Source organism: Bombus vosnesenskii, unplaced genomic scaffold, assembly GCF_011952255.1.
Source record: "Bombus vosnesenskii isolate JDL3184/JDL3185 unplaced genomic scaffold, Bvos_JDL3184-5_v1.1 scf7180000013348, whole genome shotgun sequence".
Classification (NCBI taxonomy): domain Eukaryota; kingdom Metazoa; phylum Arthropoda; class Insecta; order Hymenoptera; family Apidae; genus Bombus; species Bombus vosnesenskii.
The window spans coordinates 1,130,178-1,157,142 of NW_022882984.1; the positions used below are offsets into that span (position 1 = coordinate 1,130,178).

Sequence of the window (26,965 nt, forward strand, 5' to 3'; positions counted from 1 at the left end):
TTAATGTATGCGTAACACAATGACTATAGTTTTTATTTAAAATTACTTTACGAGGTACATTTATATATACATAAAAAATGTATGACTAATACATTTAAGCTTACGCAATATGGACATATTCGTACACGTGCAGTAACGTAATTGTAACACTTTTTTTTCCATTTTCGTTCTTATACTCTGCGAGTTCGATTTCTTATTTCTTGTTCATTTATTAGAATCAGCTTTCGATGCGAATTATCAACGATTTACATCTAACTTGTATCGATTTTCTACGAACGATACCGGAATGTTGCAAGTCCCTTTGGCCGAAACAAATAAAATTCTCGCAAAAATGTCAACAACAAGTTCCGTTACGACGATCGCCATACACGATCCCGGAATCGATAGTCGAACGAATCGAGTTCGGTCGAATCGAGTCGAAGTTGATACAGAGTAGAGAAACGGTCGCCTCCATGTTGGCGATCGAACAGTGATCGCACGAGACAGATATAAAGGGGAGAGAGTGGGTGGGTCTGGAACGAGATAACGCGCAACTTTGAACAAAGGGAAACGAAATTGATATAAACGGTGCAAATCGCGGAGACGAGGTTTACGAGCGAACGGGCAGGACGAGGAAAAAAAGGAGAACGACAACGAAGGCGGGAAAAGAAACGGGCTCCAGGGCCGTAAAACACGGGGAAAGCACGAGACATAGGAAGGTGGGAATTGGCGACACGAATCGACCGAAAAGAACGTTTCGCGCTCGATATTTTCGAAATTTTTGGTAAAAATATGGGACGATACACGACGAACACTTGAGATTCTTGCGGACACATAACATCCAATATACACATGTATTTCTTGTACTCGACGCGCGCATACGCGCTTTTCTTTATCTCGCGCATACTACACAAGAGTCTGCGTGCTAAAATCTTTGATCCGCGCGATACAATGTTTGTCACGCTAAACCGTACGTAACGTTACATTAGAACGTATGGATTCGCGAAAATGATCGATCGATAGATTCGCTCGCATTCTCCGTGTTCTCGTAAAATGCACGGCACAAAAATAAATGCTCCTATTTCGATTACATATATTCTCTTTCTCCTTTTCCTTACACGCATCTACGCATAGCTACACGCGCACACACACGGACGCATGCATTCTTCCGTTCTAATCGTAAGTATAACAACGTTACACACACAGTCTCGCGTACGCTTGTACATCTTCAATTAACTATATGCTTCATGAAATTTCTGCTTTTTACAAAATATCACAAAAATCACACCAGCCTTTGTTCGCGACAAAAAAGACAACCAAATATCGTGCTATGCCGCTCGAAGAAAGACGACCCCCGAAACGAAACGCCGTCTTACGATGAAAACACAGAACGAATCGTTTCGTTTTTCCGCGTGACATCGCTGCGCACCTCGTGTCTGCTTTCGCCACCGCGAACGTCGTCGTTTCCGCCCCCTGCCCTCGATGCATCGTTTTAAAACGCGCTGTTTTCCATTTTTTCTTTTTTTCTCTTTTTTTTTTTTTTGTACCGCGACTCCTCCTCGATTCGCCTCGGCCCCTTCCTGGGGCCGTTTTCAAAAACTCTCGTAACATTTTAACGCCGCGATCTCGCGGAAAGTGTACGATCGACGAATTAAACGTGAAATCTGGATGGGTAAGGCGAGGCCGTGTGAACGCGCGCTATCGCGCGTTTCTAGGGCAACTTTACGCGAAAGCGTAGAAAACACTTAAACCTACTGTCTTTTAGATTTAGTCGAGAAGCTAGTTTCGCCCGATCTCCGCGATTTCTGCTCCGTCAAGCTACGCTAGACAAACAACGTGCGACAGCGAAGCGGAAGAGGTGCAGCGAAAAAGGCTCGCTTTTTTATCGTTGATCGTACGATAATACAGCGCGTTGGCGACACCGATGTCGGCGCGAACGGCAACGATGACAGTGGCGGCGACCGGCTGCGGCGTCAGCAGCAGCTGCCAACTCACAGCTCACAGCGGCTTCGTGTCGGTCGTCGCTCATATTTTATAAAGAAGCGATGCGAACGCAACGATAGCCTCGTGACTATTTCGAAACACGATCGACGAGCAGCTTCGCGTCTTTCTTCATTTGGCGTCATCCTGTTCCATTGGCTCCTCGGAAACTTCTCGGGAATGTTCTGGGGTAGTCCTGAAACAGGAATGGCTGTAAGCAATCGGCGGAAAAACAGAAGACGAGCATACCGCCGATCAGATAGATAGATTTACGTTAAATTGGTAGGCTGCTGCATCGACAGAGAGGCCATCGCGGAGACCGTCTCGGTTTCGTCGCGCTCTTTCTGTCCAGCTTCGATCGCGCTCATCGACACCGTGTGCGCGTTCAGCTTGACGCAAGGCCAATGAGACATCTGCGTGTCAAACGACAGAAAAAAAGGTAAAAGAAACGCTCGACCAGAGATCGAAAGCAACGAGAAGAAGGAGGGAAGGAAGAAGGAATAAATAGGAGAGAGTCGCCAAGCGGAAGATGATCGTACCTGCACGGCGATCGTCTTTTGCAGCGTGTCGACCGCGTTTTGACAAGGTATCCTCGTCAATTCCTCTTCCCGAAGTTGAGTAGGTTCGTCCCCGAGCAGAGCCCGAACGCATTCTTGGGCGGAGTCGCAAATCGCGGCCAAATCGTAACCACCTTCGAGAGCGAGAACAACCTTACCGTTCGCCAGTCCGAGCAACTGTTGCGTCATCTTGCCGAAGCAAGCGGGGCTAACTTTGTAGCCTCCGAGGGGCGCGGGATGGCCAACGGCGGCGTCGAATCCTGCCGAGACGAGGACGATGCTGGGATCGAACGCCTTGGCGATCGGCATGACGATCGTACGAAACGCGGCTAGATATTCCGCGTCACCCATCGGAGGATTCAGCCCACCGGACCAGGCTACGTTCACGTTGTAGCCCAGACCCTCGCCAGCCCCGCACTCGGTCGGTCCACCGGTTCCTGGAAAGAAGTTACCTTCGTCGTGCCTGTGTATCGACATGTACAGCACCCGTGGGTCGTCGTAGAACATTTGCTGCGTGCCGTTCCCATGATGGACATCCTAAACAGAAGGTAAACCGGTCGAGTCGACGATTCTCGTCCAGCGGACTACTGACCGCGTATCCCGAGCGCGAGTTCCCGATCGTCGCGATCGCAATACAGGGCGACGAGCAGCGACGCGAACGGAGGAAAACCGACGAGAAAAACGAGAAAGAGAAAGGAGGCTATAGGTTTGGCTCTTACCCAATCCAGGATCAAGATTTTCCTAATATCGAGCTTCTGCTGAAGCAATCGAGCAGCGATCGCGACCGAATTGAAGAAGCAGAAACCCATGGCCTGGTTGGTTTCGGCGTGATGTCCGGGCGGTCGTACGACGGCGAAACCGTTCTTAATGTCAGCCATGGCGGTTTTAAAGGCCAGATCGACGACACAACCGACAGCCATACGGGCGGCCGGCGCGGTATTCAGTTCGTTCCACGTGGTGTCGGAATCGACGCCTACTCCGCCGCAGGGCAGCCGCACGAAACTCTTGATCGGAAGTTGAGAGAGCTTCGATACGTCCAGCTTTTGTCGGTTCATCGGATTCGTTCCTGCGCGCGACAGCACGTTTTACTTTACTTTACGTTTACGGCGTAGGAAGGCGGCGGCAGAAAGTGGCAGAGAGGGGAGCGCGGGTCAAAAGCGGGGCTGAAGGATGGATCGGGAACGAGGAAACGAGGAAACGAGAGAACCGAGCGTCGCGTATGGGAGACGCGTGACGGCGCAGCGGCACTCACCAAAGAGAAGAGCGTGAGCTTCGCTGTGACACGTTTGAATCTCCTCGAGGGTGGCTTTGCGCGAACGTATTCGATCGCAGCGCTGTAGCAGTCCTGTCTCCGACAGCCGTGCCCAGACGCTCTGCAACCTGCCTCCGTGCTCGGGATGACCACGAACCGTTTCGCCGCAGACACAGGCGTGCTTCAACATCAACGGATCGTAGGCCAAACCGGTAGTGGATCGATGGGAAGAAGCGCGCGCGAACAGATCACCGGTGGTGGCTTGGCTTCCCTGAGGACCTGCGTCGCGCGCTAAGCAGACACAAAGAGAGAGCGTGGAACAGCGTACGATGGTGGTGGCCGTTCGACGAACGAGGTAACGCGGCCGCCTAAAGGCGAGCAAAGGTAAAGGAATCGCGGGCGGTCAGCTTACTCAAGTGAACCAACGGGCTGGACAGCGCTCTGGACAGCGGTCTGGCACTCGGCTGACTGCTCCTGCTGCCGCCACCGGTACCGCTTCCGCCGTAGGCCGTCGACGACTCGTTGGATATTTGCAAGGTGTGTCTCATCATCAGATCTCTCTGCTGCTGAAGAAACTGTTCGCGATCCCGTTGCTGTTTCGAGATCTCGCTCTCCTCCGACAAATCTTTCTTGCCTCCGGTAAGATCTATCACCTCGGCGGACTCGTCGTTCTCCGGTGCTTCGTCCAGCTGATTCGCCTGTCCCCGAGATCCGACACGCGTCAACACCGTTTGACGAATCTGCTGTTTGAGGTAGTTGTGCGCCTGCTGCTGATCGTGCAGTTGCTTCTCGGCCAGGTACTCCTCGTAATGGGTCTGCGGCGCCATGATGCCACCTTGCAGCATCGGATGGCCCAACGGCAGAGGCGCCGACTGAGTCCTACCTGTGGGAAGGGAACGAAGCGCGACCAAGGGACGCGTGAATCGGATGCCACACGCTGGAAATTTTCAGGAGGCGCGCGGCGATTCCACCTTGGGATCTCACCGGTGCCAATGAGAATCGTTCGCGCGTGCCAGTTGTTCGGCGTCGGCCGTTACGATTCCGTCCGGATCTCTCCCCGGAAATCTGACACGACTGGTGATCGCAGGGCGAGAGAGAATCGTGGGCAGTGCGCGAACGATGATGGCACGCGCGCTGTAAAAATCGGCTGCTAGCAAAGAAGAGAGAACATACTACCTAAAGGCCGGTGACCAGCCTTTTGCAGCCTCGCATGCGCTACTTGCGTGTCGGTGATGGGAGCCGTGGCGGTCGCGGTGCCGTAAACCGCAGACGGGTGTTGCCGGTTCGTTATCGACGGGTGTTCCATATTCTGCATCTGTTTGTGAACGTAACCGCCGCTCGACGTGGCGTCTCCTCCTTCGATCACCGTCAACGATGGATAGAAAGGCAAGGTGCCGGGCAACATTTGTCCGGTGAGCGGCATCCCTAGTCGCGCGGTGAACGCCGCGCGTACCTCTGCCTCCGAGACGGTGGCCAATTTCGTACCGGTCTGCGAATAGACACGCGAAAACCAGCCACGCGTTGTCCTTTAGAGAGCGATCGACGATCACGTTGCAGGATCGGCGGCTAAAACACTCACCGTACTGGAACCGGATGGAACGTGAGGTCGCCCCAGCGAGATGTTGGGCATGGACGGTGAACTGAACAACGACAGATCCGACAGGCTACCTTGCTGACTGCTGCTGGTCAATGGACCTCCGTAGCCGGTGTTTTCCGTCTCCTGCGAACGAACAACGAGAAAGAAAGAAAGGAAGAGTCTTCCAACGCGTGTTCGCGTATACTCACTTCTTGGATGGCTGCCGCTGCGTTGGCTGCCGCGGTGGGGCTCGCTTGAGAATTGTTTACGGTCGGTGGTGAATTAGGCCCAGATTCCGGATTACTGCTAGAATCTGGAAAGCGTTCGATGAGCGAGCGGCGACGAGCGTGGCGAGGTTTGCCTGCAACTCGTCGCGTACGAGAGACTGGAATTCGGGAAAGCGGCCTATCTCAGACCCGTAGCGTGCCGCTGCTACTGTCCCGAATTCCTTCGCGAGAAAAAGGGACGCATCGCGCCCGTCGTTTCGCCTTCGGTTCGCGTTTTCCACGTTTTTCGGTTCGCAGGACGCGAGCCTGCGCGAACCGGGGATGCGACGCCGAGGCGAAACGAGAGGAGACTCGGTCTCGGAAACGTAATGTTAATCGGTAAACGTTTGTTGTCGACATGCTGTTACTGGACACTGGCAAAAAGGCAAAAATCAACGATCGATTAATCGAAAACACGGGTGCAACGAATTGTTTGCTAATGCTCACGCAAGGAAGAGTCGATAACTCGACGATTAATCGAACGAATTTCGATTAAGCTCGATCGAAGGACGTACTTGCTAGCAGTGATTTCCGCTTGAGGTGCGACAGCAGGCGATCCTTCCGGCGTGCCATCAGGGGTGAATTTCTCGACGCGGCCATGTTCCTCTCCACGCGTTGCTTTAGTCGCACCTTCAGCAGGTTCGGCTCCGAGGCTGGCCAATTTTAGCCAGGGTTAGTTGTTGGTCGTCGTCGTATCGGGCCGGAGAGTAGTGTAAAACGATGGCACAGGGTTCGGGGAGCGGACATCGAGGAGCGTCGGGCGATCGCGTGGAACGAGGAACGAGAGAAGGAAGGACGCGAAACGACGCGACGTGCGAGCGTGTCCACGCGATCCATCCGATAACCCAATAAATTACACGTCTACGAATATCCGTAGCGCGCTATCATCTTTGCTATTTTTCACGATCGCTCGTCGGATCGTCGATCGTCGACAAGCTCGCGATCGGGACAACGGAGGATGGTCGTCGATCGGATGCAGGGGCTACGGTGTCTCTCTGCCTTTCCGTCCGTCCGTCCGTCCGTCTGTCCGTCCGTCCGTCTTTGCCTCCGTCGTGTGTATCTCTTTGCGTGCGTGCGTGTTCGTCCGTTTGCTCGTGCGTTTGTCGACGGGCCAGATGATCGAGACGGGGTGGGGGTGGGGGGCGGGGGGCGTCGCAAAAAACCATGCTTTAGTTGAGGCATTCTACTATCGTACATAGGCACACATAGAAAGAGACTACCTTCCACCAAATATGCTTATCACTCGACAACACGGGAATTTATAGTATAACAACGTGTATCGGCGCGTGGTCGCGCGTACGTACCTGTTTTCCGAAGAGGAAAATCATCGGCGAACTTTTCTTGCAGCATCTGTGGCATCCGGTAGGGATGCGAAGCGTTCGCCGCGCCCGCCGATTCCGCCGATTGCGGTTGCAACCTGACCAACAAATTCGCGGCTTCTTGTTCAATCGATTCCAGTGTCGTTCGCTCGAGCGGTGGATCGAGCGATCGAGCGATCGACCGTGTTCCATCGAATCGTATCGCTCGGCTCTTCGACTCGAGCTCCGTTACTCGAGTACACCCCCTGCGGCATCCTTGGCGGCTTGGGTGGGTGGTGTGTGTGTGTGTATAGCGCGGTATCGTCGAAAAGCGTGGCGAAGATAGAAACAACGGAACTGGGGAAGCGGAACTGGGGAAGCGGAACTGGGATGCGGAGAAGAAGAGAAGAAAGAGAGAACGAAAGTGCACACGGTACAGCGACCAGGAAGAAAGCGAAATTGCGGGCGAGCAAGCGAACGGGTTATAGGCGGAAAGCGTGAAATATCGCGAGAGGATGTACTCGAGGAGGATCGACGACAACGAGATCGAGGGCGGCGGGTGAACCCGCTCGCGAGAATCGTCAGTCTCGAAAAAATTCTCACCAGCTTCTGTATCCGGGTGTACCAGGTACGGCCCCGTTCGCAGCGGCCGCGGCCTCCCTTTGCTTCTTGTTCACGAGGAAGCTCTGAAATCGTAAGGTTCCCCTCTCAGCGAACACTCGCGCGCAACATTCCCCCTTCCCTCTTCTACGCATACCATCCCTCGTCATCGATTCATCGCTACTATCAAACGACAAACCGACGAGAATCTAGCGACGTTACGCTTTAGATCGAATCGTATCTCCCAAGCCCTCTCAGCCTGCCGTCTCGTCTAACGTTCCTTCTTCTCTTTGATCTAGAAACCCCCACCCCCACCCCCACCCCCCGCCCGTCCTACCTTCTTCTGCTCCCTTTAATCTCGCCTATCACTTAGCCTCTTCGCGTCCCTTCCACGACGAAAATCCTCTCTCTACCCATGCGGACGGGTTCGGCCCGATACGACCGAGCCCTGCACGCCATTCAAGTACCTGAAGTCGTTGCTTCACCTCCGTCGAAGCGATCGCACTGTGGTCGTGTTTATCCTTCTTCCTCAGTGCTTCGAGTCTCTCTTTTTCTCTCCTCTGCTCTTCCAGCTGTTTTTGCTGCTCCCAGAGCTACGACAAAAAGAGAAAGAAAGAAAAAAAAAAAAGGAAGAAAAAACACGAGCGAAAAGACGCGCCTCGTTTCGATCGATAATATGACGGACGGGTAGTACGCGTTACACGACCACGGTGTGCTGGACATTGACGGTAACGGCCGATATCGTCCATTCAAGAAAAAGAGATAGAGATACAGATAGATAGAGAGAGAGAGAGGAGGAGGGGGCGAGAGGGGAGAGTGCGAGCAACGTCCAACGATAATTTTACCGCAAGAAGGGTGAAAGTGGAAGCGAGAAACGACAGGGGGAAGACACAGCGGGCAAATGGCACAGGAGCGGAGAAGAGAGGAGAAGAGGAGAAGAGAGGAGAAGAGAGGAGAAGAGAGGAGAGGAGAGGAAAGGGGAGCAGAGAACACGACGAAAGTCGAATCTCCAAGGACTCGACGATCTTTCATCCGTCGCGATTTACGACTTCTCGTCCCATCGAGGTACGACGCGCGGAATTTCATCGCTCGCCGCCAGTCTAGGCTCCCTCTCCCTCTCCCTCTTTCTCTTTCTCTCGTTTTCGAGTACGTCGCGATAGAGACGCGTCGCGCATCGATCGAGTTTACGGGGAATAGGAAGGTTCCGCTGGACTTTCGACTCGGAGACGGTTCGAAGACAATGGATCTTGGACGACGGTGGTTCGATACTCGGGAGGGTGATGGCGTGGTTCGTCACCCTCCAGAGAGAAAGAACCGCACGGAACGGTGACCGAGAAACGAAATTGACGAGGAGGTGACACGCGCTATCGAACGAACGAACGAACGAACGAACGTTACGCGACGCGCCGCGACGAACGCGACTTACCTTTAGCTGGTGCATCTGTTGCTCGTGTAACTCGGCCAACTGTCGCTCCTGGGCTTGGTACTGTTGCCGCAGTATTTGTTGCTGAAGTTGATGATGCTGCTGTAGCTGAAAGCACAACCGACGCGTCCAGAGTAACGCTCGAAACGATTTCCAGATTCGTCTTGGTGGCGCGACGCACAGATTCGAGATTCGAATCGAGAACACCGTGTGTACGCGCATAGATGCGCGCGCCGCTACCCGTACGGGGTAGCGGTGCGAACGAAATTCTTTTTCATAGCCGTGCAACGTCGCTGGTCACCGCTCGTTTCGCTTCGACAGAAACTTTATCTTCTCCGGTCTCGAGTCTGCCGACGACGCGGCCAGGGGCAATTACGAGTATGTTCGAACCTGTGCGTCGATCGCGTTCGCGCGTCAACCGCCATTAAACGGTGGCAACGAAGAGAGGGATAGGGGGAAAGCGGGATCGTGACGCGCGTGCAATCGTGCAACCACGAACGAGAATCGATTACGTTACCTCGAGTATCTTCTGCTGCAGCACGTGACCATGCAGGCTCGCTGGATCGCCGGAACCAGCGTGATAGCCGCCCGATGTCAAGGTGGTCGTAGCACCAACTCCGCCGACCAGGTCTCTCGGTCTGGACATTGGCGAGCCTGGCGTATCCCGGGCCATCTCTGTGCACGTATACACATATATACACGCACGCATGGACGACGCGCGGTGTTTCGCGTCGCGGAGCTCCACTTTCAAAGTAATCGACGATCGTGCGAAGAAACGCTACCGACACGACATCGACGCTGAGACGAGAATAACGAGAATGGAAAGAAGGCGACAGCGACAACAACGTGTCTGGTTTCCTGCGCGGAAACGGACACCGCGACGAGCTTCGTCGTCGAACGGTCCGTCGTCGCTCGGTCTCGGAATCTCGATAGCGTGTTTATTTTTGGAAGCGTCGCGCGCGAAAAGTATCTTCTCGTTCTCTTCTTACGTTCGATCGAGTTTCGATCCAGCGTCGATGTCTCGTCGAACGTTATCGACGTCCGAAGCGGTCCGCCGGTTCGGACACCGCGACCCGACCTTTCGTTTTTATCGTCTCGGCGCGATCTCGATTCGCGGCGATCTTTCTAGACCGCGAGTTTCGAGTCGCGTCTCCGCTCGAACGTCCACGAATACGTACGACGAATCGCGATCGCTTCGTCCGCTTCTCCCGTGCTTACCTTTCTGCGGTAGATGCGTAAACGCGGACGCGATCTCAACGCTCCTGTAACCCACGTCTTCTGAAACAAGGCAAAATGCAAACGTTTAGCGATGCTAGATCGACGATCGTCCGCTTTTCTGGCTTTTCTTCTGGCTCTCTTTTTCTGCTAAATTTTCACAGTTCTGTAACGCGCGCGCGTTCCTTCCTTTCTTCCTCTTCTACAATTTCTCCCCTTCTTCGTTCCTTTTCCGCTAGCCTCTCGCATCTTCCGACTTGCTTTGTTTCCTTACTCCTTTTCTTCTCGACTCAATTAATTTAATTTATTCGTCTGATATACGGGAAGTAAAATCCCATTAGAGTACAAAGAATCGCGTGTAACGCGATAGAACGCCGAAGCGGCAACAACATAAATACGTATAGGGAGAAATATAAGAAAATTTATGTTCGTATTCCATTCGCGTTCTCTTTACACACGATTCTTTGTACTCTAATGGGATTTTACTTCCCGTGTACGAAACGAATAAATAAATAAATAAATAACTAAATAAATTGCTCGCGCGGCTTGCTAGCTCGAACGTACGTCCGTACGTCCGTACGTACGTACGTACGGACGTACGTTGAAATAGGATCGATGTACGGTGGAGCGTGTGCGCGTAAACAAGCGAACTTACGAATTCCAGCGGATTTCGGAATCGGATGGAAACAGAGCGAAAACAGAGCGAAGATGAGCGCGGCGCGAGTGCGAACCAACCGAGTCGAGACGACGAGCGTCGAGTTAGCGGGCGAGCAGAGGTCACTGTACGCTGCGAGAATTCCTTCGAGTCAAGTCCAAGGTTAATCGCGGAGGAGGGCCGTTCCTCCACAGGCTCGCTCCGCTGTTCACCTTTCTTTCCTTCGTGTTTCTGTTGCCACAGCCGAAAGGTACCGACCGCAATTGCGATCGCCGTCCCTTCCAACGCGAGCTCGTATTTCCACGTATTTCCGCGTATTTACACGAACCTCGCTGCGTGCCATCCGCTCTGCCAAAATTCTTCGTTAAATCGGTCGATTCGCTTAGCGGAAGCGCTCCTGTGTCGCAATCGTGGTCGTTCGAAAGGAGAACGTTTCAAATTTATTAATTCGCCGACCAGCCTCCGTCGCCTGTGTGATACGGTCGGCCGACGCGAACACAGCTGCATCGTATCGGTCAAAGTAATTGCCATCGATCGCGATATACGCGTTTCGATAACGTTTGCTCGTTTGGCGACGTTTAGCTTTCGCGCTTCGTACATTTCGTAGGCGCCGTTCGTCTACGATCGAGACGACGGTGGTCGTGATTTTACGACAAAAAAAAGGGACAGAAGAGCGAAGCGAAGAAAACAGACGGGACGAAGAAGAGGAATCGTGGTATCGACGCCTCGCCGCGATGTACCGTTATTATTAGCGAGCGAATGTCGGTGTGTAGGTCAGTCGAGAGTAGCTGGTGTATAAAGAGAGGAAAAGGTGACCGCGGTCGGTTCGGCGAGACCAGCGCGCAGGCGGTGGTTCGTATTTTGCCGGTGCTTTGGTAGTTTAGAGCGACTCGGTCTCCGTCTTGCGTTCGATCGGACGTCGGCCGACCGAGCAGCGCTCGATAAATTGAGATCGCCGGCGAATCGGACGAGGACCGAGGCGTAAACGCGTGGGAGAAAAGGCGAGCTCGAGCGGAAATTGGAGTGCGCCGCGTTGCGTGCCGTTGGTTCGCCAAAGGGATGGGGGTCGGTGCGAGCGGGACAGGAGGCCGAGAGCAAAGAGAGTCAAAGTAAGTTTTTACTCGTGTTCCTGGCCGGTGGCCGACTAGCTAAGATTAGACGAACGTTCGCTATATATAGGATGACATTTATATACGCACCTACTAAACGCGACGGTACACGCGCCTCCCCTTTCTCCTCCGCCGCTCCGCTGCTCGCCCACACGCACGCACACACGCAACTTTCTCCGTTCGTCCCTACGTTCTCCTTTCGACCAACGTTCGAATTATGTCTGGTCCGCGTCACTTTTCCTTCCAACGTGTCGCAGACTCCGTAATACGTAGCCGATTGTTTCGCGTAACTCTATTCTTCGTCCGACGCGTAAAGTGGAAGCGCGACAGCCTATCGTACGCGTTGCGCCAGGCGACGCGCGTTAACGCGATCGCGCAACGACTATCGCGTTCAAGCGTCGATCGAATCGCATCGAACGCGGTGATCGAAACGACGCCACGCACGCACCACTTTCTCAGCACCTTGGAAACGACCTAACGATCGTCCCGTGCCCTTCGATTTACACGACCACTCGACGATAAAATGCTCGAAGCGTCGAAAAACGTCCGGTATCTTGCGTCGCGAGTAAAATTCAAGATTCCGCACGAACTGGCGTTTGTTACGTACCGCCGTAAATCGAATGGCTGCCGGCGCTAACTCTGTTCGACAGGATGTCGACGCGCTCGATCGATCTCTGCCATCCTCGTAATTATTCGCTCCTCGGTTACGCTCCAACTTCTCTTTTCCTTCTTTCTTGTCTTCTATGCGCGCGGTTGCGTGTATTTTCTATTAAAACGGGCAACAGAGCTAAGAAAAAGGAAGAAGAAGGAAGAAGAGACCCGAAGGATCGCGGTTTCAACAGGTTGAAGAGAACAGAAGAGGGCAGGATCTACTAGGAGCTAAAAGCAGGCGACGCTAAACGACGCGACGCGAGACAACGCGATCGTACGAGTGCGACCGCGTGGGCGTGTACGACTCGTATGTATGTGCTACGTATTTCCTCGAGGCGAAAGACCAAGCAAGAGGAAGGAAGACCAATGACCCCGTAATGAAAGCGATATCGGAACAAGGCGAATCGACTCGGCGGTGGTCACAGACCGACGATAGAATTAGACTCGCTATCTCTGTCCGTGTTATTTCGATTGCTTATTTCTCGAAAAAAGTGTTTGGTAACGCGAACGGATCGATGTCTCGTTCGCCACGTTCCCCTGCCTCGTTTCTCTTTCGTTTCCGTTAGACGCGCGTAACACGCGATCGCGTAAAAGATCGCAACGACGTTTCACAGGTTTCAAAACGAAACGGCGAATCGGGTCCACGGTACTGGCTCGTTCGCGTTCTAAATTGAACTCGTGACTTCGTCTAAGTGGCGAGAATGATTCGCAGTGACGTCAAGCGTGTTTCAGTTTCTGCTCTTTGTTGCGACGGGTTCGCGAATCCCGGCCGCTCGATTCATTTCGAGACCGTCGTACGCGCGTTTGCAAAAATTCGTCCGATGCCAGTAACCGTCGTTTCGTTCCTCGCGCGTAAACGCTCGTTTACGGTCGTTTTCTTCGAGACACGAATTGCGCGATTTCGTGTCGCGCCAATATACACTGGAAATCAAGTGAAAAAGAAACGCAGAAGAACGCGCCGTTGAAGCCAGGAAACGCGCGCGCGCTCGCTTTCGCCCGCGATCTCCCGCAAATGTCAGTGGAAAAACGATGAATCGTGTCCGCGCGGCGCACATGCGTGCTAACGCGCGACGCGGTGTCGACGAGTCTCGCGAACAAGAACAAACGCGATTCTCCTTGTTCGTCCGCATCGTTACGCCGGGAGTTCGTTCTCCCGTTGCCTCTAGCTGTGACGCGAACGATATTCGAAAGAGGTCTGAAAACTGAAAACTCTAAAAACTAGTTCAACGTCTTTCTCTTCTATCTCTCTCTCTCTCTATAATTTCAATTACGCTACACATGCTCGTGCACGGACGCGTTGGTTCTTTGTCTTTCCCTCCTTTTTTTCCCTCTCGGAGACATTTCCGTTCGATATCGCGTGGACGGTACCAAACACGAGTGACGGCAAAGCGAGCATCAAGTAACGAGGACTCGCGCGGAAGAAACGATAACACTTTCAATGGAACTGACGAACGTCGATCGCGGCAACGTTGCCTTTCGTTTTGAAACGCACAAAAACCTGAGAAAACCGAGTAAATAGGGGAGAAACAGCGGAGAGACGAAGGACGGGAGAGGGGAGCGGACGGAGAGAGAAAGAGACAGAGAGAAAGCAGCCAACGGGACAACAGAAAGTTACGGGAGCGATGCTAGTCGCTCGCGTCGTTACAAGCTAGACACAACAGGTGTCGGTCGATTTGGAAATGGACTTTGAATCGCGATACAGGATACAGGCTGGAAATCCCTCGACGGGATTTTACTACGAAGCGTTCGAAACGATCAACGCAGACCAAGTGGACAGCAATGGAAAATACGCGACAGAGAGCAAAGAGCAGAGAACTTTGCGTGAAACGCGAAACTTTCGAATTTCGGCATCGGTTTTTTAGGCCGAGTTCCGATGAAACAGCGTCGATCGTTTCGTGACACGCGTCGAAACCGTTTACCAACTATCGTGTGACAAAAAACGGAACGCGGAGAAGCCAGAGGGGAGACGATCGAAAGGACGATGCGGAGAAAGAGAAGCGACGGCAAAAGAGAAATACATAGGACGAGAAAAGAAAAGAAAGCGTACGTTGGCGATCACGCGTTGCTAAAATGCACTTTTCTCTCGAACGAATTTATCGTCGCTCTTCCGATGAACGTTCACCACGTAGTCTCGTGCGTTTAATCGGCTGGCTGCAGCGGCATCGCGCGCACTATTGTCACTCTTTGCACCAAACGAACACAAAAGCCAGCACCGTAGCCCGAATTTAACGGCAACCTGATTCGCTTGCATAGCACTTTAAAAACACGGATGAACGCGGACAACGTGAAAAATAGTGGCTTACGTTTTATCGAAGATAGGCCATCGAGTCGAGCGAATGAGTCGATGCGTCGGTAATAGAAACACCGTCGATGACGGTGACGGTGACGGTGACGATGGCGATGACGACGACGATGTCGATATCGACGTCGGCAACGATGACGATGACAACGACGACGGCGACGATAATTTCGGAACGACGACGGAACGTAGAGACTGGAGCGCGGATTTGCTGGAGCGCGCGCGCGCGCATGTCACGGATAACGAGAGAGAACTGCGCGCGCGGTACGCGCTACCGTTTCTTTCGCGATTCTCTCGCATTCTCTGAGGGTGTCGCGCGCACACGATGACAGCGCCCTGCCTCGCGAGACTCGCGAATCTCGGCTATTTATAGAGACCCGGTATTGTTGCGTTCAGACCACATTTGTGTTACTCGCGTGAGCGCGCGCACAGCGTCGCCAACGTAATTGTAAAACTGCCTCGTTCCGTGCCTCTCCAGTTTACCGCCCACTAGCTTCTATACCACTAACAGTAGCAGCAGCAGCAGCAGCAGCAGCCGCCACCGCCTGCCCTTCTGCCGCCTTCCTAGCGCATTTGCGCGTTGCTCTGTTCTCCGCTGCTATACCGCCGTGTTACCGTTCCCTCCCTGCCAAATTCACCGTCTCCCCTCGTCCTTTCCACGTTGCTTCGCTCCGCCACTGCTCTTCCATCGCCGAAACTTACACTCGCCATCGTTCTTCGCTCGTTTCCGTCGCACAGCGACCAGCCCGATAAACTTTGCCGACCTGTCCTTCCTTCTACTCCTTTCGCCTGCTTCCCTTCTTTTCCTTGCATTCTCCTTCTGCGTCGATCGAGGAAACGATTACCTTCCGCCAACTCGATCCGTCTTTCGCGTAAACACAAAACGTTCTAGACGCGAGGAATAGATCGCGACGCTGAATTTTCAAAGGCTGGAGGACAGATGGATGGCTCGAGTCGAGACAAAGCGTAGCGATGCGCCTCGTATCGCTTCTAAATACGCGCGCGATTAGGAATTTATTCTCGATGCATCGCGTTCCGCTGACGCAATTTAGTCGTCCGTTACGTGATGTATAAGATTTTCCGGAATGCCCAGCGCGATTCTATCCACGAAACGATTCACCGGGAAATCTATACAGACGGAAATACGGAAAGCTATTGACTGTGAGACGAGCGCGACAGATTTTCGCGCCACTAGCAGGTGGTGCGTGGAAACGGCGATACACGTGCGATCGACTTTCCAAACGTTCGTTGAACGTCGATCTTCATACCTGGTCGTGTTTCTTCGATTACTTTCGGGAGACAGGTCCGGTAAGAGCGGCGAGAGTCGCGAGAAATCTATCTTCCGAAAATAGGAGACAAGGTCACCCCCTTCTTGAATCATCTCGTACCGTTCGTTTGGTCGCTCCACCCCAAAGCTCGAACGCATCGATCGATCGAACGAGACGAGCCTCGATAGCGGAACGGTGGTCGTTACGTTCGAGAAAATCCGTCTCTCGCAATTCGTCGATCATCGTTCGGATACGGCAGGAATTTGCGTCTCGCGTCCATTCGGTTCGCATCGACTGTACGACGAGTTGGCGAAAAGAATCGATTGCCCGTAAGGTCGATTTGCTCGTCGATTCGTTCCACCTCGCAGGCAACATCGCGTCAATGAATGGCCGCGTCCATTGTTATTTACGATCGATCGATCGAGTTGGAGGTGGACGGCGTTGGACGGGCAGCGAGACCGAGAAGGAGGGTAACAGCCAGGAGTGGCAGTGTTTTGAATTTTTCTAAAAGATGGCGCGTGCTAGGTAGCGCTGCTCGTGACTCCAATCCATCCAGGGTCTCTCGTCACTTGCCACTATTTATAGACGACCGCTCGATATGATGTACCGGTGTTATTTTTAGCGGCTTACCTAGCTACGGCCCTTTCACCCCTTCGAAATAGCACCGCGGTAGACGCGAACGAGAAGGCTATTCGTTACGCGTCCAACGGTCCAACACCGACCGCGATTCCTTCGCTTCGACATCCTCGAAAATCGCCTTCCGTCCTGTTTCTTTTATGCGACGCATGCAGGCGCGTACGAGATACGCGTGATACCAGATATATAGGTAGGTAGGTAGGTAGATAGGTAGGTAGGTAGGTAGGTGGGTGGGTGGTTACTCTCGGAACAAAATAGCGACGCGGCAAACAAATTTCGCTGGAATTCGTTTCGAGAAAACGTTCACGGTCTGGTTGACGTACGCGCGTTTCCGAACCGACATTGCCGCGTATCGTAATTACACGACGATACCTGAGAGACGTTTATTCGTGTAGTGGATCACGTAACTCGGTTTAATTACGTGTTGTCGCAATTACACGGTAAACCAGCTTCCGCTTGAAATAGCTAAATCGATACGAACGTTCGGAACGTACGTGGTCTGGCCGCGACGTCTTGGTCCGATATTATCCCGATTCCTTTCGAATCTCTGCAACTGAACTGGAACGACCGAATACCTCTCGAAGCGACAGGAGATGGACTTGCGTGTTCTTGTGTCCGCGACAGAAACCCGTCCGTCCGCCTAATTGTAACAGAGAGAAAAAGAGAGAGAGAGAGAGAGAATTCGCTTCGTAGGTGGTCTCTGGACGGTAATACGCCGTATGGCGTGCTAGGACAAAAATAGTGGCGGTCCCGTTCGAAAATACCAGCTGCTAAAAATACGAGCAAAAATAAACGTCTACACGTGCAAAAACACGCATTAATATTCGCTGTGCGTCCGACGTTCGTGTTTTCGTGCCACTAGAGGACGATGAGCCGACGGAGGAGACGAGGAAGGAAGAAAGGATGGGACTAGGAGGAGCCGCGTGATCAAACCAGGCGGAGTGGTTTGGAATAGAGAAAGAGGAAAGCCGTGAACCGTGACCCTCGTCTCTGCGCCGGTGTCTTGCCAACGTTACCAGCGTTATGTTCGGCCGCCGCTGTGTCGCGTGCCCTCTGCTAGAGGATCTAAAGGTCCGAGAGAAAAGACGGTCGGCGCCACGAGACACCGGGAATTCCGAACACGGAAGGCCGATCATATCGGTTCACCCGGTCGGTATTTTCAAACTGTCGTAAAACGTACAGAGCAAGTCCGCCAACGCGTTGGCGCCACCCCGACAGGCTGTAGCGATGCTTCAACTGACTCATCGGAAACGAAAGCGACGGCGACGTCGACGATCGTGATCGCGCCGTTGTCGCCATCGTCGTCGCCGTCGTTGTCTTGGGTCACCGTCGCCTGAGATTACTGGACGAATGAAAGAAAAGAAAAAGAAAAAAAAGAAAAAATTGCGCACGGTTCTAGGAACGCGTTTTGCCTCTCTCGCGAAAATGCAAATGCGACGTACACGCGTATGCAGGAAATTAGAGACCGAGAGGTGGTCGACAGGTTGGAAAAAGAGTTAAAAGAGACGAGCCGCTTATAAATAGATGGGGGATGACCTTTGCACGGATCAACGTTTACTTTTATAACGCGTTATTAAGCTAGGTTATCGGTTGTATCCCACTTGGTCGCTTCCTTTCGGGCAGATGCCACCGTTCACGAATCTGGGTTATGTTTACTACCCCCTCCTGATTTCTGCAACTCCGCGAGTACCTTCCACGAGGTTTACGCGTGCACGAACTTTGGCGCCTCCTACGTGAGCGCGACGCGACGCCGCAAGCATTTTCTCGTCTGGAAAATACACCCTCGCTGGCGTACGCGCTGCACCGCGCGTCTCGCGGACGGAAGGGCAGAGGCAAGCGAACACGAATTCTCGACGAAGAGAGAAGAGAATGTTTTTTCTGCAACGAGAGAGATACGCGACGGGAACAAAGTTTAAGAGGCCCGGCAGAATCTGCTATCGCGTAAGCTAAACCGTCGAAGAAGCGGTAACCTCCGTTCACGTAGCAACTAGCTGTTGCGATAAAAATAGAAATAGCCATGGCGATCGATCGGCGGTCGTTTCCGTTAGGCTGTCCAACCGATGAAACCTTTTTTTTTTTTTTTTTTTCAACGTGAATTTCACGATCGAATCCTATTGGATCGGAATCGCGATGCGCGGAGAAAGGCACGAGGATCGCGGAATATCATCGAGTGTGTACGTAGCTGGTGAATGCGAGGACTTTGGAAAAATCGATGCACGAAGCTCGGCTGAAGGGCGACTGGTCGGCGACGGGGACGGGAATGTTGGCCGCGTGTAAACGATTGAAAACTCTCGTAGTGAGTATCGAGCAAGCAGCAGCACCACCCACACCTCCGGAATGGAGAGCGTTACGGCACGACAAAATTAGCACGGGCACAATAAGCGATCCCGCCTTCGCTCGGAAAAATAGATTTGGCAAACTACCAAAACTCGGCTTTGAATAGATCCCAAATATATGGATCATCGTAGTCTTTTGCGTTCCTTCTCGCGCGCTAGCCATCGCAGTGAAAGCGACCTTTCCTCCGCGTGCGCGCACAACTGCGATCTTTGCGCAATCGGAATGACGCTCGTGACAGTTGGCCTCGCGATCGACTGGTCGCGTCCACTTAGCCGAACCAGCGCGGAACATCGAGTTATCGAACGCGTGCCCCTACGCCGTTCACAAGCAGCAGCACCCTTGGTAAACGGCAATCCGAGCAAAAATAAACGAAGCCGGTGAAAATAAACGCGAAAGACGATTTTACACGCGTGGCTGTTCGCCGCCGTAGTCGTTGTTGTCGTACTCGTCATCGTCATCGTTGTCGTCGTCGTTGTCGTCAACGTTGCCGAGCGGATGTAGACGCAAACTTGGATCGAACGCGATCGATTCGAACTCCGCGACAAACTCGATCGCGCAACCGCCCGAGCGCCCCCCTGGCGACCTCGTTCCACCGACGAGATCGAAACTGGACAAAGGTGCGCCGACTAGTTTTTACCCTCGTTTGGGCTCGTAAAACGAGCACGCACCGTCGCCGCCGCCGTCGTTTAGACAGCGATTCGTTTTTCAAAAGGGGCCGCACGGTGAGCAGATAGCGGCGAGGCGGCTGAAACGAGCTTAGCGCGCGCGGAAACAAAGCGCATCGATTAGCGGGTTGGTTAATCCAAGCGTTGCCGTATAGCCCGTATATACCGTCGTATCGAAGCGCGACGAGCGTCGCTGGTATAAATAGCGCGGTTCGATACGCTCTTTGATAACAACCACGCTCTTTCGTCTCTCCATCGAACGAATCAATCTTTCGCTAACGCGCGTTTCGACTCGACCACGATATCAAAGACAATAACGGTTTGTCGTGGCGATGGATCGATACGTAGGTATCTATTATTAGACTGCCTCGGTCGACACGCCGATTATCGCATCCGTAACGTTATCGCTCGTTCGTCATCTCGTGGACGGTCGCGTCGCAACCCTTTTTACCGATGACACGATGCGCCAGGACGCGAACATGAAATTACCGGGGGCTAAGTCGACCGCCGTCGAACGAGAGTCGAACGAGAGTCGAACGAGAGTCGAACGAGAGTCGAGCGACTGGACGCGGCGGCGCGATCGATCGCGTCGTATTGCTTCGGCAAAAATCTCGAGAAACACGATGAAGGAGAATCGCGCGTGTAAACACGAGCTGTGTTGTTTGCGCGGCTCGTCCTGTCGACACAGCTGCTGCGCACGAGACAGCGGGTGTAGGTCCGATTCGACGTAAGCTCGGCAATATGCGCGCATGCATAATGCCAAGCATAACCGAGTAGTTTATTTATAACGTCGCGGAAATACACTCGACACCTTTATTGTAAAAGGTTGTGTAACGTGGCTTACGTGTTGCGTAACCGCGACAGAAACTACACGTTCACGAACCAACCGACCAACCGTCTCGCGTCCCTGCACCGCGCGTCGAACACGACGGGCTGCGATCGCCGAACGACGCGAACGACGAATCGATTTCCGCGCTTTACGAGCGTGGTTCGCATCGTTGCGCTTTACGTATCGTGTATCGCATCGAGTTACACGAACAAATGGCTTGCGCGACAACGGACGAGCGCGATTCACGAGTATCGATAGGTCGTTCGAGCGTCGATCGCGTCTATTCGAGGAAAGAAAGATGGCGATAATCGGCAGAGTCGGTCGAGCCGTGTCCACGGCCTGTCGTAAATTTAACAGCGAGAATCGATTTCGTTGGTCGTCCGATGGGAAAAGGATAAAGGCGTGGTTCGGATTTACCGCAGCCACGATCGGAAGCTGCGGCGTTGTTCTTTATTTTCTGAACGAGTCGTCGGTGAAGGCGTTCGGGGGAATAGAGATTAGACCACCGAAGTACCCATGGGCGTTCAACGGTACGTTCAAGGCGTTCGATCACGCCGCTCTGAGAAGAGGATGGCAGGTTTATCGAACCGTGTGCCACGCGTGTCACAGTCTGCAATTCGTTCGTTTCCTTGACCTGGTCAACGTAACGCACACGGTGGAGGAGGTTAAACAGATCGCCGCCGAGTTCCAGGTTTCTATCGAAGCTAGAGCGCCGCGGTGGTTGACCGACGCGGCGCGACGCGATCACCGTACGTTCCGGCGTAACCAGTCGTAACCGAGCGAACGCTTTCGATCAGGTGGAGGACGGCCCCGACGATCAAGGCAACTATTACACGAGACCGGCGATGTTGTCCGACGCGATACCGTCTCCTTATCCGAACGATGAAGCGGCTAAAGCCGCCAACTATGGCGCTCTGCCACCGGATCTAACTTACATGATTTTGACGCGCAGAGGCGGCCTAGATTACGTGTTTTCCCTGTTAACCGGATGGATGGACCCTCCAGCAGGGGTAACTCCGGACGAAGGCCAATACTTCAACGTTTACTTTACCGGTGGATCTACCATGATGCCACGAGTACGGCATTGGTGAAATCGCGATTAGTCGAACGCGCCTTGTCTCGTCGATACTTGTTTTCCACTACCGTTGCTTCTTTCGACGCTTTCGCAGATGTTCTACGAGGGAATCGTCGAGTACGACGACGGCACACCGGCCACGGAGTCGCAATTGGCGAAGGACGTGGTAGAGTTTCTAATGTGGACGGCGTCTTCGGAGCACGACACGCGGAAGATCATGACGCTGAAATGCATGGGAATCCTTCTGACGCTACTGGTGTCCGTCGTCCATATCAACAGACGAAATTGGTCGCATTTGAGGAGCCGTCGCATAGCTTACGTACCAAATATCATCACCAGGGAACCTCGACATCCAACGTCACCGTTCGCGGACAAATACGGCCGAGGAAGTAAGAGAAGCGGCTCGTTACCAAACTGATACACGGTCGTCGTGTTTTTTACCGTTGTAAAAAGTTCGATTCGATTCGACGCAACGATAAAGTTGCACGCGCGTCAAGACAGGGCCGGACAATTACGGAGAAACGAGGAAGAAGAGATTCGGTTGGAACGAGTTGGGTCGCGATGGAATGGGTGGGTCGGGTCGGGTTGGGTCGATTCGGTTCCGGTTGGTAGCGCGGGCGCAACATGTGCCACCGATAATCGTTTCGCAACGCGCGGCCTTGACGATGCCCGTATGCTCGATCGGGCCGTCTAAAAATAGAAAGCTCGAGAAACCGTGCAACAAACGTTATACCAGCTCTTTCTCTCTCTCCCTCTCTCTCTCTCTCTCTCTCTTTCTCATTCGCACGAGCACTGGCGCGCGCTCTGTCGCGCTCTGCTCAGCTGGTGGCTTCGACGATCGACGAATAATAGATCATGGATCGCGAATGACAGATAACGACGGTCGCTGATCTACGATCTATTTCGGATCGAGAGATCCCCGCTGCGTTTCGAGATTTATTTTTACTCGTTCTTTCTTGGACCACGTCGCGCGTCATCTTGCACCCCTCCATTTTTCTCGCTCTTACGCGTAACCGCGTACCGAGCGAGTAAATTCCCCTATCTCTAAAATAACCGTGATTCCTCGAAAGTATCGACTTTGACTTTCGTTGCTTCGCTCGCCCATCGCACCCCCCACCCCACCCTTCACCGTACTCGGCTTGTGTCGCGGTCTCGTTTCGTTTCGTTTCGTTCGGTTTCGTCTCCGGTCTGGTCTAGCCTGGTCTAATCGTGTCACATCGTGTCGCGTCGATGATCTATGCGCACGTACGCGGCTCGTCTCGGCGCTCAATGGCAACAAGTGCGATCGCGGAAGAGAAGGGGTGGCACGGATCGAAAATATATACCAAACGATGAATGAACCTACCGCGTTGACGTTGAGAGCGCGCCAGCGATTTCGCGATCAACCGTAAGAAGCGAGACGGCTATGGTCGAAGGATGCATGGGCGGCACGAGAAACCATAATACTTGACGATTACCGTCGCTGTTCGATACGTTCGAAGCCTGTTACGATTCCCATACAACCGATTCGCACCGACGCGCGAAACGAAAGATCGATTTTACCTGGATTTCGCTCGTAATCGAGAAACACGGTACGCCTGGTAAGACCGGCGAACAGGCCATTTGTAACGATGGTTTGACGTTCGCGACCGATTCGAGGAGAATTTTCGTCTCGAAGAGAATGGATCGCGCGCGCGGTCCTATCGCCTATCGGTTGAAAATCAACGAAATAGACCAGAAGAACGGTCAGGGGCAAGAACGGTCGAGACATTGGGATCGACTCGATGACGACGAATCGTTCGTAGTATTCGTCACCATGACTATTATTGTTACGATGGAGGCTGTGCTCGTCGTTATCTTCGCGATCGTTTCTCGATCGCGTGGCACTGAGTTTGCGAACGTCGATTCCCACGCTGCTAGAATATCGCCAACAACCACAATCGCGGGTCGCGTCGACGGTGACCTCGACCGCATCGCTTCTCGTTCTCTTTATCCGCGTTTATCGTGAGTCGGAAATCGCGAGCCGATCCGAAATTCATCGATCACCGTTCTTGCCACTCCAACGTTGAAATGATATTAAGAACCGGAAAATCCAGTTCAAATGTATACGTGTCTATGTCGAAAACTTACCTTTGGTCGCGACGGCGCTTGCTCGCGCTTGTTCGCTGGACATTCTGTTTCCTCCAACATTCACCGAACCCTGCATTTACCGTCAACGCTGCAACGTCGTAACTCTTTTCTGCCTTGGTCGCATGCGTTTCCTGCAACGCGAACAAGCAATTTTTTTCCTTTCTCTCTCTCTCTCTCTCTCTCTCCCTCTCTCTTAAAAACAACTACGATACAACTTGCTAGAGCGTACGCGATCGTCGAGTTAGAAACTAAAGGGTAAGAGGAAAAAACAAGGATCGTCTGGAAATAACTTTATTCAGAAAATCGAGTTTTAATCTTTTTGATCCAGTAGTAAAGAAGCAATGTTCGATAAATTTAACTGTATTGTTTATAAAGCGAAGTTTATACTTTGATTAGATATCACGAAAAAAGAATGTTAACATAGTAATTACTGTACAGTACTTGTAATCCTTGTTATATTGCGTGTTTCGATCCAGTAACGAGTGGACATTCCCTGTTTTTACCCAATACACCAAATCTTTCAAACCGCTATATCTTAATGAGATATTTCGAACGTTATAACGATCGTGATTTGATAATTTTCCGTTGTCTCCTAGTTGTCAGAGAACGAAATGTGCTGTGAAATTGAAAATCACGAAAACTGAACGTTCCTCGTTTTTCTTCGATCTTTTCAAACGTAAACGCGGTAGTAGAAGCGTCCACGTGACACAGGCGACGCCATGATTTTGCCACTCGATCACCACTCTCAACGTGAAATCCAAATTTCTCATTCGATTAGATTTATTCTAGTAGGTATCGTGCGTGGTGTCGCGCGTCGCGTGTCGCGTATCGCATACCGAGTATCGCATGTCGCGCGTACGCTCGATCTCGTTTATCAAAATTTCGAGATTCGCCAGATACGATCGATCGTGGAAGTGAATCGCGATCTCTCGAATGGTTGTCGTGCTTACCGGCTGCGTCAGCGCTAAACTTCGATCGCGCTCAATTCGTTCGAGGGGGCGATCGATATCATCTTTGTCGGGCAATACTTCCGTTTCGTTTCATAACAACCAATAGTCGCGAAATTTCTCTATTCGCTGGAAAACGTTGGGAATACTAAAGTTGGCGCGTAACGTATACGTTTCGTTTAGATAGAAACGATCGTTAAATAAATATACCGAACGTCCATGTAAGAAACCACATCGATCGACTTGTATTCGCGAGTGCGCGTACCCTCGCGCGCACGCACGACATGTATACACGGCATTCGCTAAACTCGACCGAATCAATTCGAAGACTAGAAAGGATAGCGAGTAACGTCGATAAGGAATACCGAACGAATAGATATTGGTGTTGGCGAGTCGGGCATGGTAAACGAAAAACGTTAGCTCGCGGAAGCGCCGAGATATAACCTTCGGTTGAATTAAAAGAAGGTAAGAACGTTTGTATGCACGCCAAAATCACATGGAATGGAACGACTTCTTTGTCGAATCGCGAAAATCGTTTACGTAGAAACAGCTGATAAAAAAGAGAAAAACGAGACAGACACACATACACACGTACACAGGCTGGCCCGAGTGATGCTAATTTCATTTATCATTTTCTAGACTTTGAAAAAGATTAAACATTTCCGAAGATTTTAATTTCGGAAATCGAACTCTGTGTTTGAGGAGCGGCATGCTCGACGTTCAATCGCGGTTACGATGAAAATCGTATTGGTATTAGTGTCGGTATTTGTAGCTCGTGAACAAGTCCCGTGTCAGTGTCCGTGACAACGATGATGATGATGATGGTGGTGGTGGTGGAGGTGGTGGTAGTGGTGCTGGTGGTGGTGGCGATGGCGGTAGTGGAAGTGGACATAGTGGCACTAGTGGTGGTAGTGGTGGTGGCGGTACAGTGGTAGTGGTAGTAGCGGTGGCGATGATAGTGGTCGTGTGGTGGGTAAAGAGCGGCGGTAGCGGTAGCGGTAACAGATCGAAAGTCACGAAAGCGGTCACTCGCTCTCATCGGCAAAACTCCTTCGATCTCCCAAAATGGAAGATTCGATTTTCGGATAATCCGAATCCAACGATCGAGAGATCGAACAAACTATGCTTAGAGACTGGTATCGCGTACAATAAATCATTTAATTGCTAAACTACGAATACATTTTGATCGTTCGACACGTGGCAAAAATGCGACGCGTAGATTCGTGGAGAATGTTTTACTCATGTACGTATGTATGTGTCAACGCGAGAGAGAGAGAGAGAGAGAGAAACGGGGGGAGGGGGGAGGAGAGATAGATGAGTGTCTGTGTATGGAAGCACGCGCACACATATGTGCGTGAGTTCGTGCATGCGTGCATGCGTGCGTGCGTGCGTGTGACGTGAAGGCAAGAGGAGAAAAGATACGGAAGATTGATTGTGGACGGAGAAACAGCGAGAAAGAAGAGAGAAATAGGGAGGACCGAGAAAATTGGAGAAGAAATAGAAAGAAAGAGGAAAGAAGAAAAAAGAGAAAAGGAAGAGGTGGAGGAGAAGAAGGGGGAGGAAGTGGAGGAGGAGAACGCATCGAAGAAGTAGCGAAGAGAACAACCAGCAATGGTCGGTACCGCGCAAATCCAACACCAAGACTTACTGGCTTAACGCTGCCACACCTTTGCGAACCACGAACGTAACCAATGTCTCGCGATGGCACTCGGTGTAATCTCGCTTTTAGTATGAACACTCGAGAAAAACGGCGAACGCGTAGAAGGAAGAAACGCTGATCACTCGCGAGACACTCGCGATACGCCTTACACAGAGCGTATATGCATGGCATGTACACACACGAGAAACATAAAAACAATGCGATCGCGCTGCTACCTCGACGTGGTTTGTTCAACTATAACGGCTCGTCCGATTATTGCCAGATGCACTTGGTTACCTTGGTAGCACGCATGCGTTTCGCGAGACACGAGGAACGCGTAAATTGGATTCCGTCGAACGACGTGTACCTCTTGGAAACACCTTGTATACACAGTGACACCGTTCCACGCGTACAAATTGTCGATTAAACTTTCTACGATTGCTCCTCAACGCTTCATCGCTCCTCGCGATTTCACGATGTCGTCGTCTAGCTACTTGTACAAGCTATCTCTAACCTACAACTTCGCGGATCGTTGCAGTCTTGCCAACTACCGCGACTGCTGTATCTTGAACGGCCTCGAACGCGACAAGGATTACCGCG

At 52.2% G+C, this 26,965-nt stretch overlaps 2 protein-coding genes across 11 annotated transcripts; one reads left to right on the plus strand and one right to left on the minus strand.

Annotated features, from left to right (window-relative positions):
• LOC117236373 (histone deacetylase 5) lies at positions 1 to 26,900 on the minus strand. Of its 10 annotated transcripts, none has more exons than XM_033499257.1 (19): positions 26,375 to 26,899; positions 23,780 to 23,910; positions 17,259 to 17,404; positions 10,150 to 10,206; positions 9,449 to 9,606; positions 8,935 to 9,039; positions 7,976 to 8,101; positions 7,512 to 7,594; positions 6,915 to 7,027; positions 6,126 to 6,263; positions 5,554 to 5,657; positions 5,348 to 5,488; positions 4,942 to 5,257; positions 4,181 to 4,651; positions 3,769 to 4,059; positions 3,236 to 3,582; positions 2,499 to 3,053; positions 2,233 to 2,372; positions 5 to 2,155 (listed from the first exon to the last, which is right to left on the minus strand). In XM_033499257.1, exons 1-19 carry the CDS (start codon positions 26,555 to 26,557, stop codon positions 2,092 to 2,094), a joined length of 3,669 nt encoding a protein of 1,222 aa, XP_033355148.1. In that variant the 5' UTR covers positions 26,558 to 26,899; the 3' UTR covers positions 5 to 2,091. The 10 variants fall into 10 exon arrangements, with proteins under 10 accessions (XP_033355152.1, XP_033355153.1, XP_033355155.1 ...); XM_033499258.1 differs by having other exon boundaries at positions 4,945 to 5,257; positions 10,150 to 10,209; XM_033499256.1 differs by having other exon boundaries at positions 10,150 to 10,209.
• On the plus strand, positions 20,315 to 22,216 carry LOC117236386 (cytochrome c1-2, heme protein, mitochondrial-like). The gene is given in 2 exon segments (XM_033499286.1): positions 20,315 to 21,286; positions 21,393 to 22,216. Coding segments are annotated over 2 exon segments (1,089 nt in total). The 5' UTR covers positions 20,315 to 20,893; the 3' UTR covers positions 22,089 to 22,216.
• Positions 26,901 to 26,965: the final 65 nt, after the last annotated feature.

What these genes read in the sequence shown, in the direction of transcription:
- LOC117236373 (XM_033499256.1), bottom strand. Translation starts at nt 26,557, where the DNA reads ATGCCATGCATATACGCTCTGTGTAAGGCGTATCGCGAGTGTCTCGCG. An exon ending in GCGGAAATCACTGCTAGCAA is followed by an intron (nt 5,658 to 6,125) that starts GTACGTCCTTCG and finishes AACGCTTTCCAG; the next exon opens with ATTCTAGCAGTAATCCGGAA. An exon ending in CAGCGGCAGCCATCCAAGAA is followed by an intron (nt 5,489 to 5,553) that starts GTGAGTATACGC and finishes GTTCGTTCGCAG; the next exon opens with GAGACGGAAAACACCGGCTA.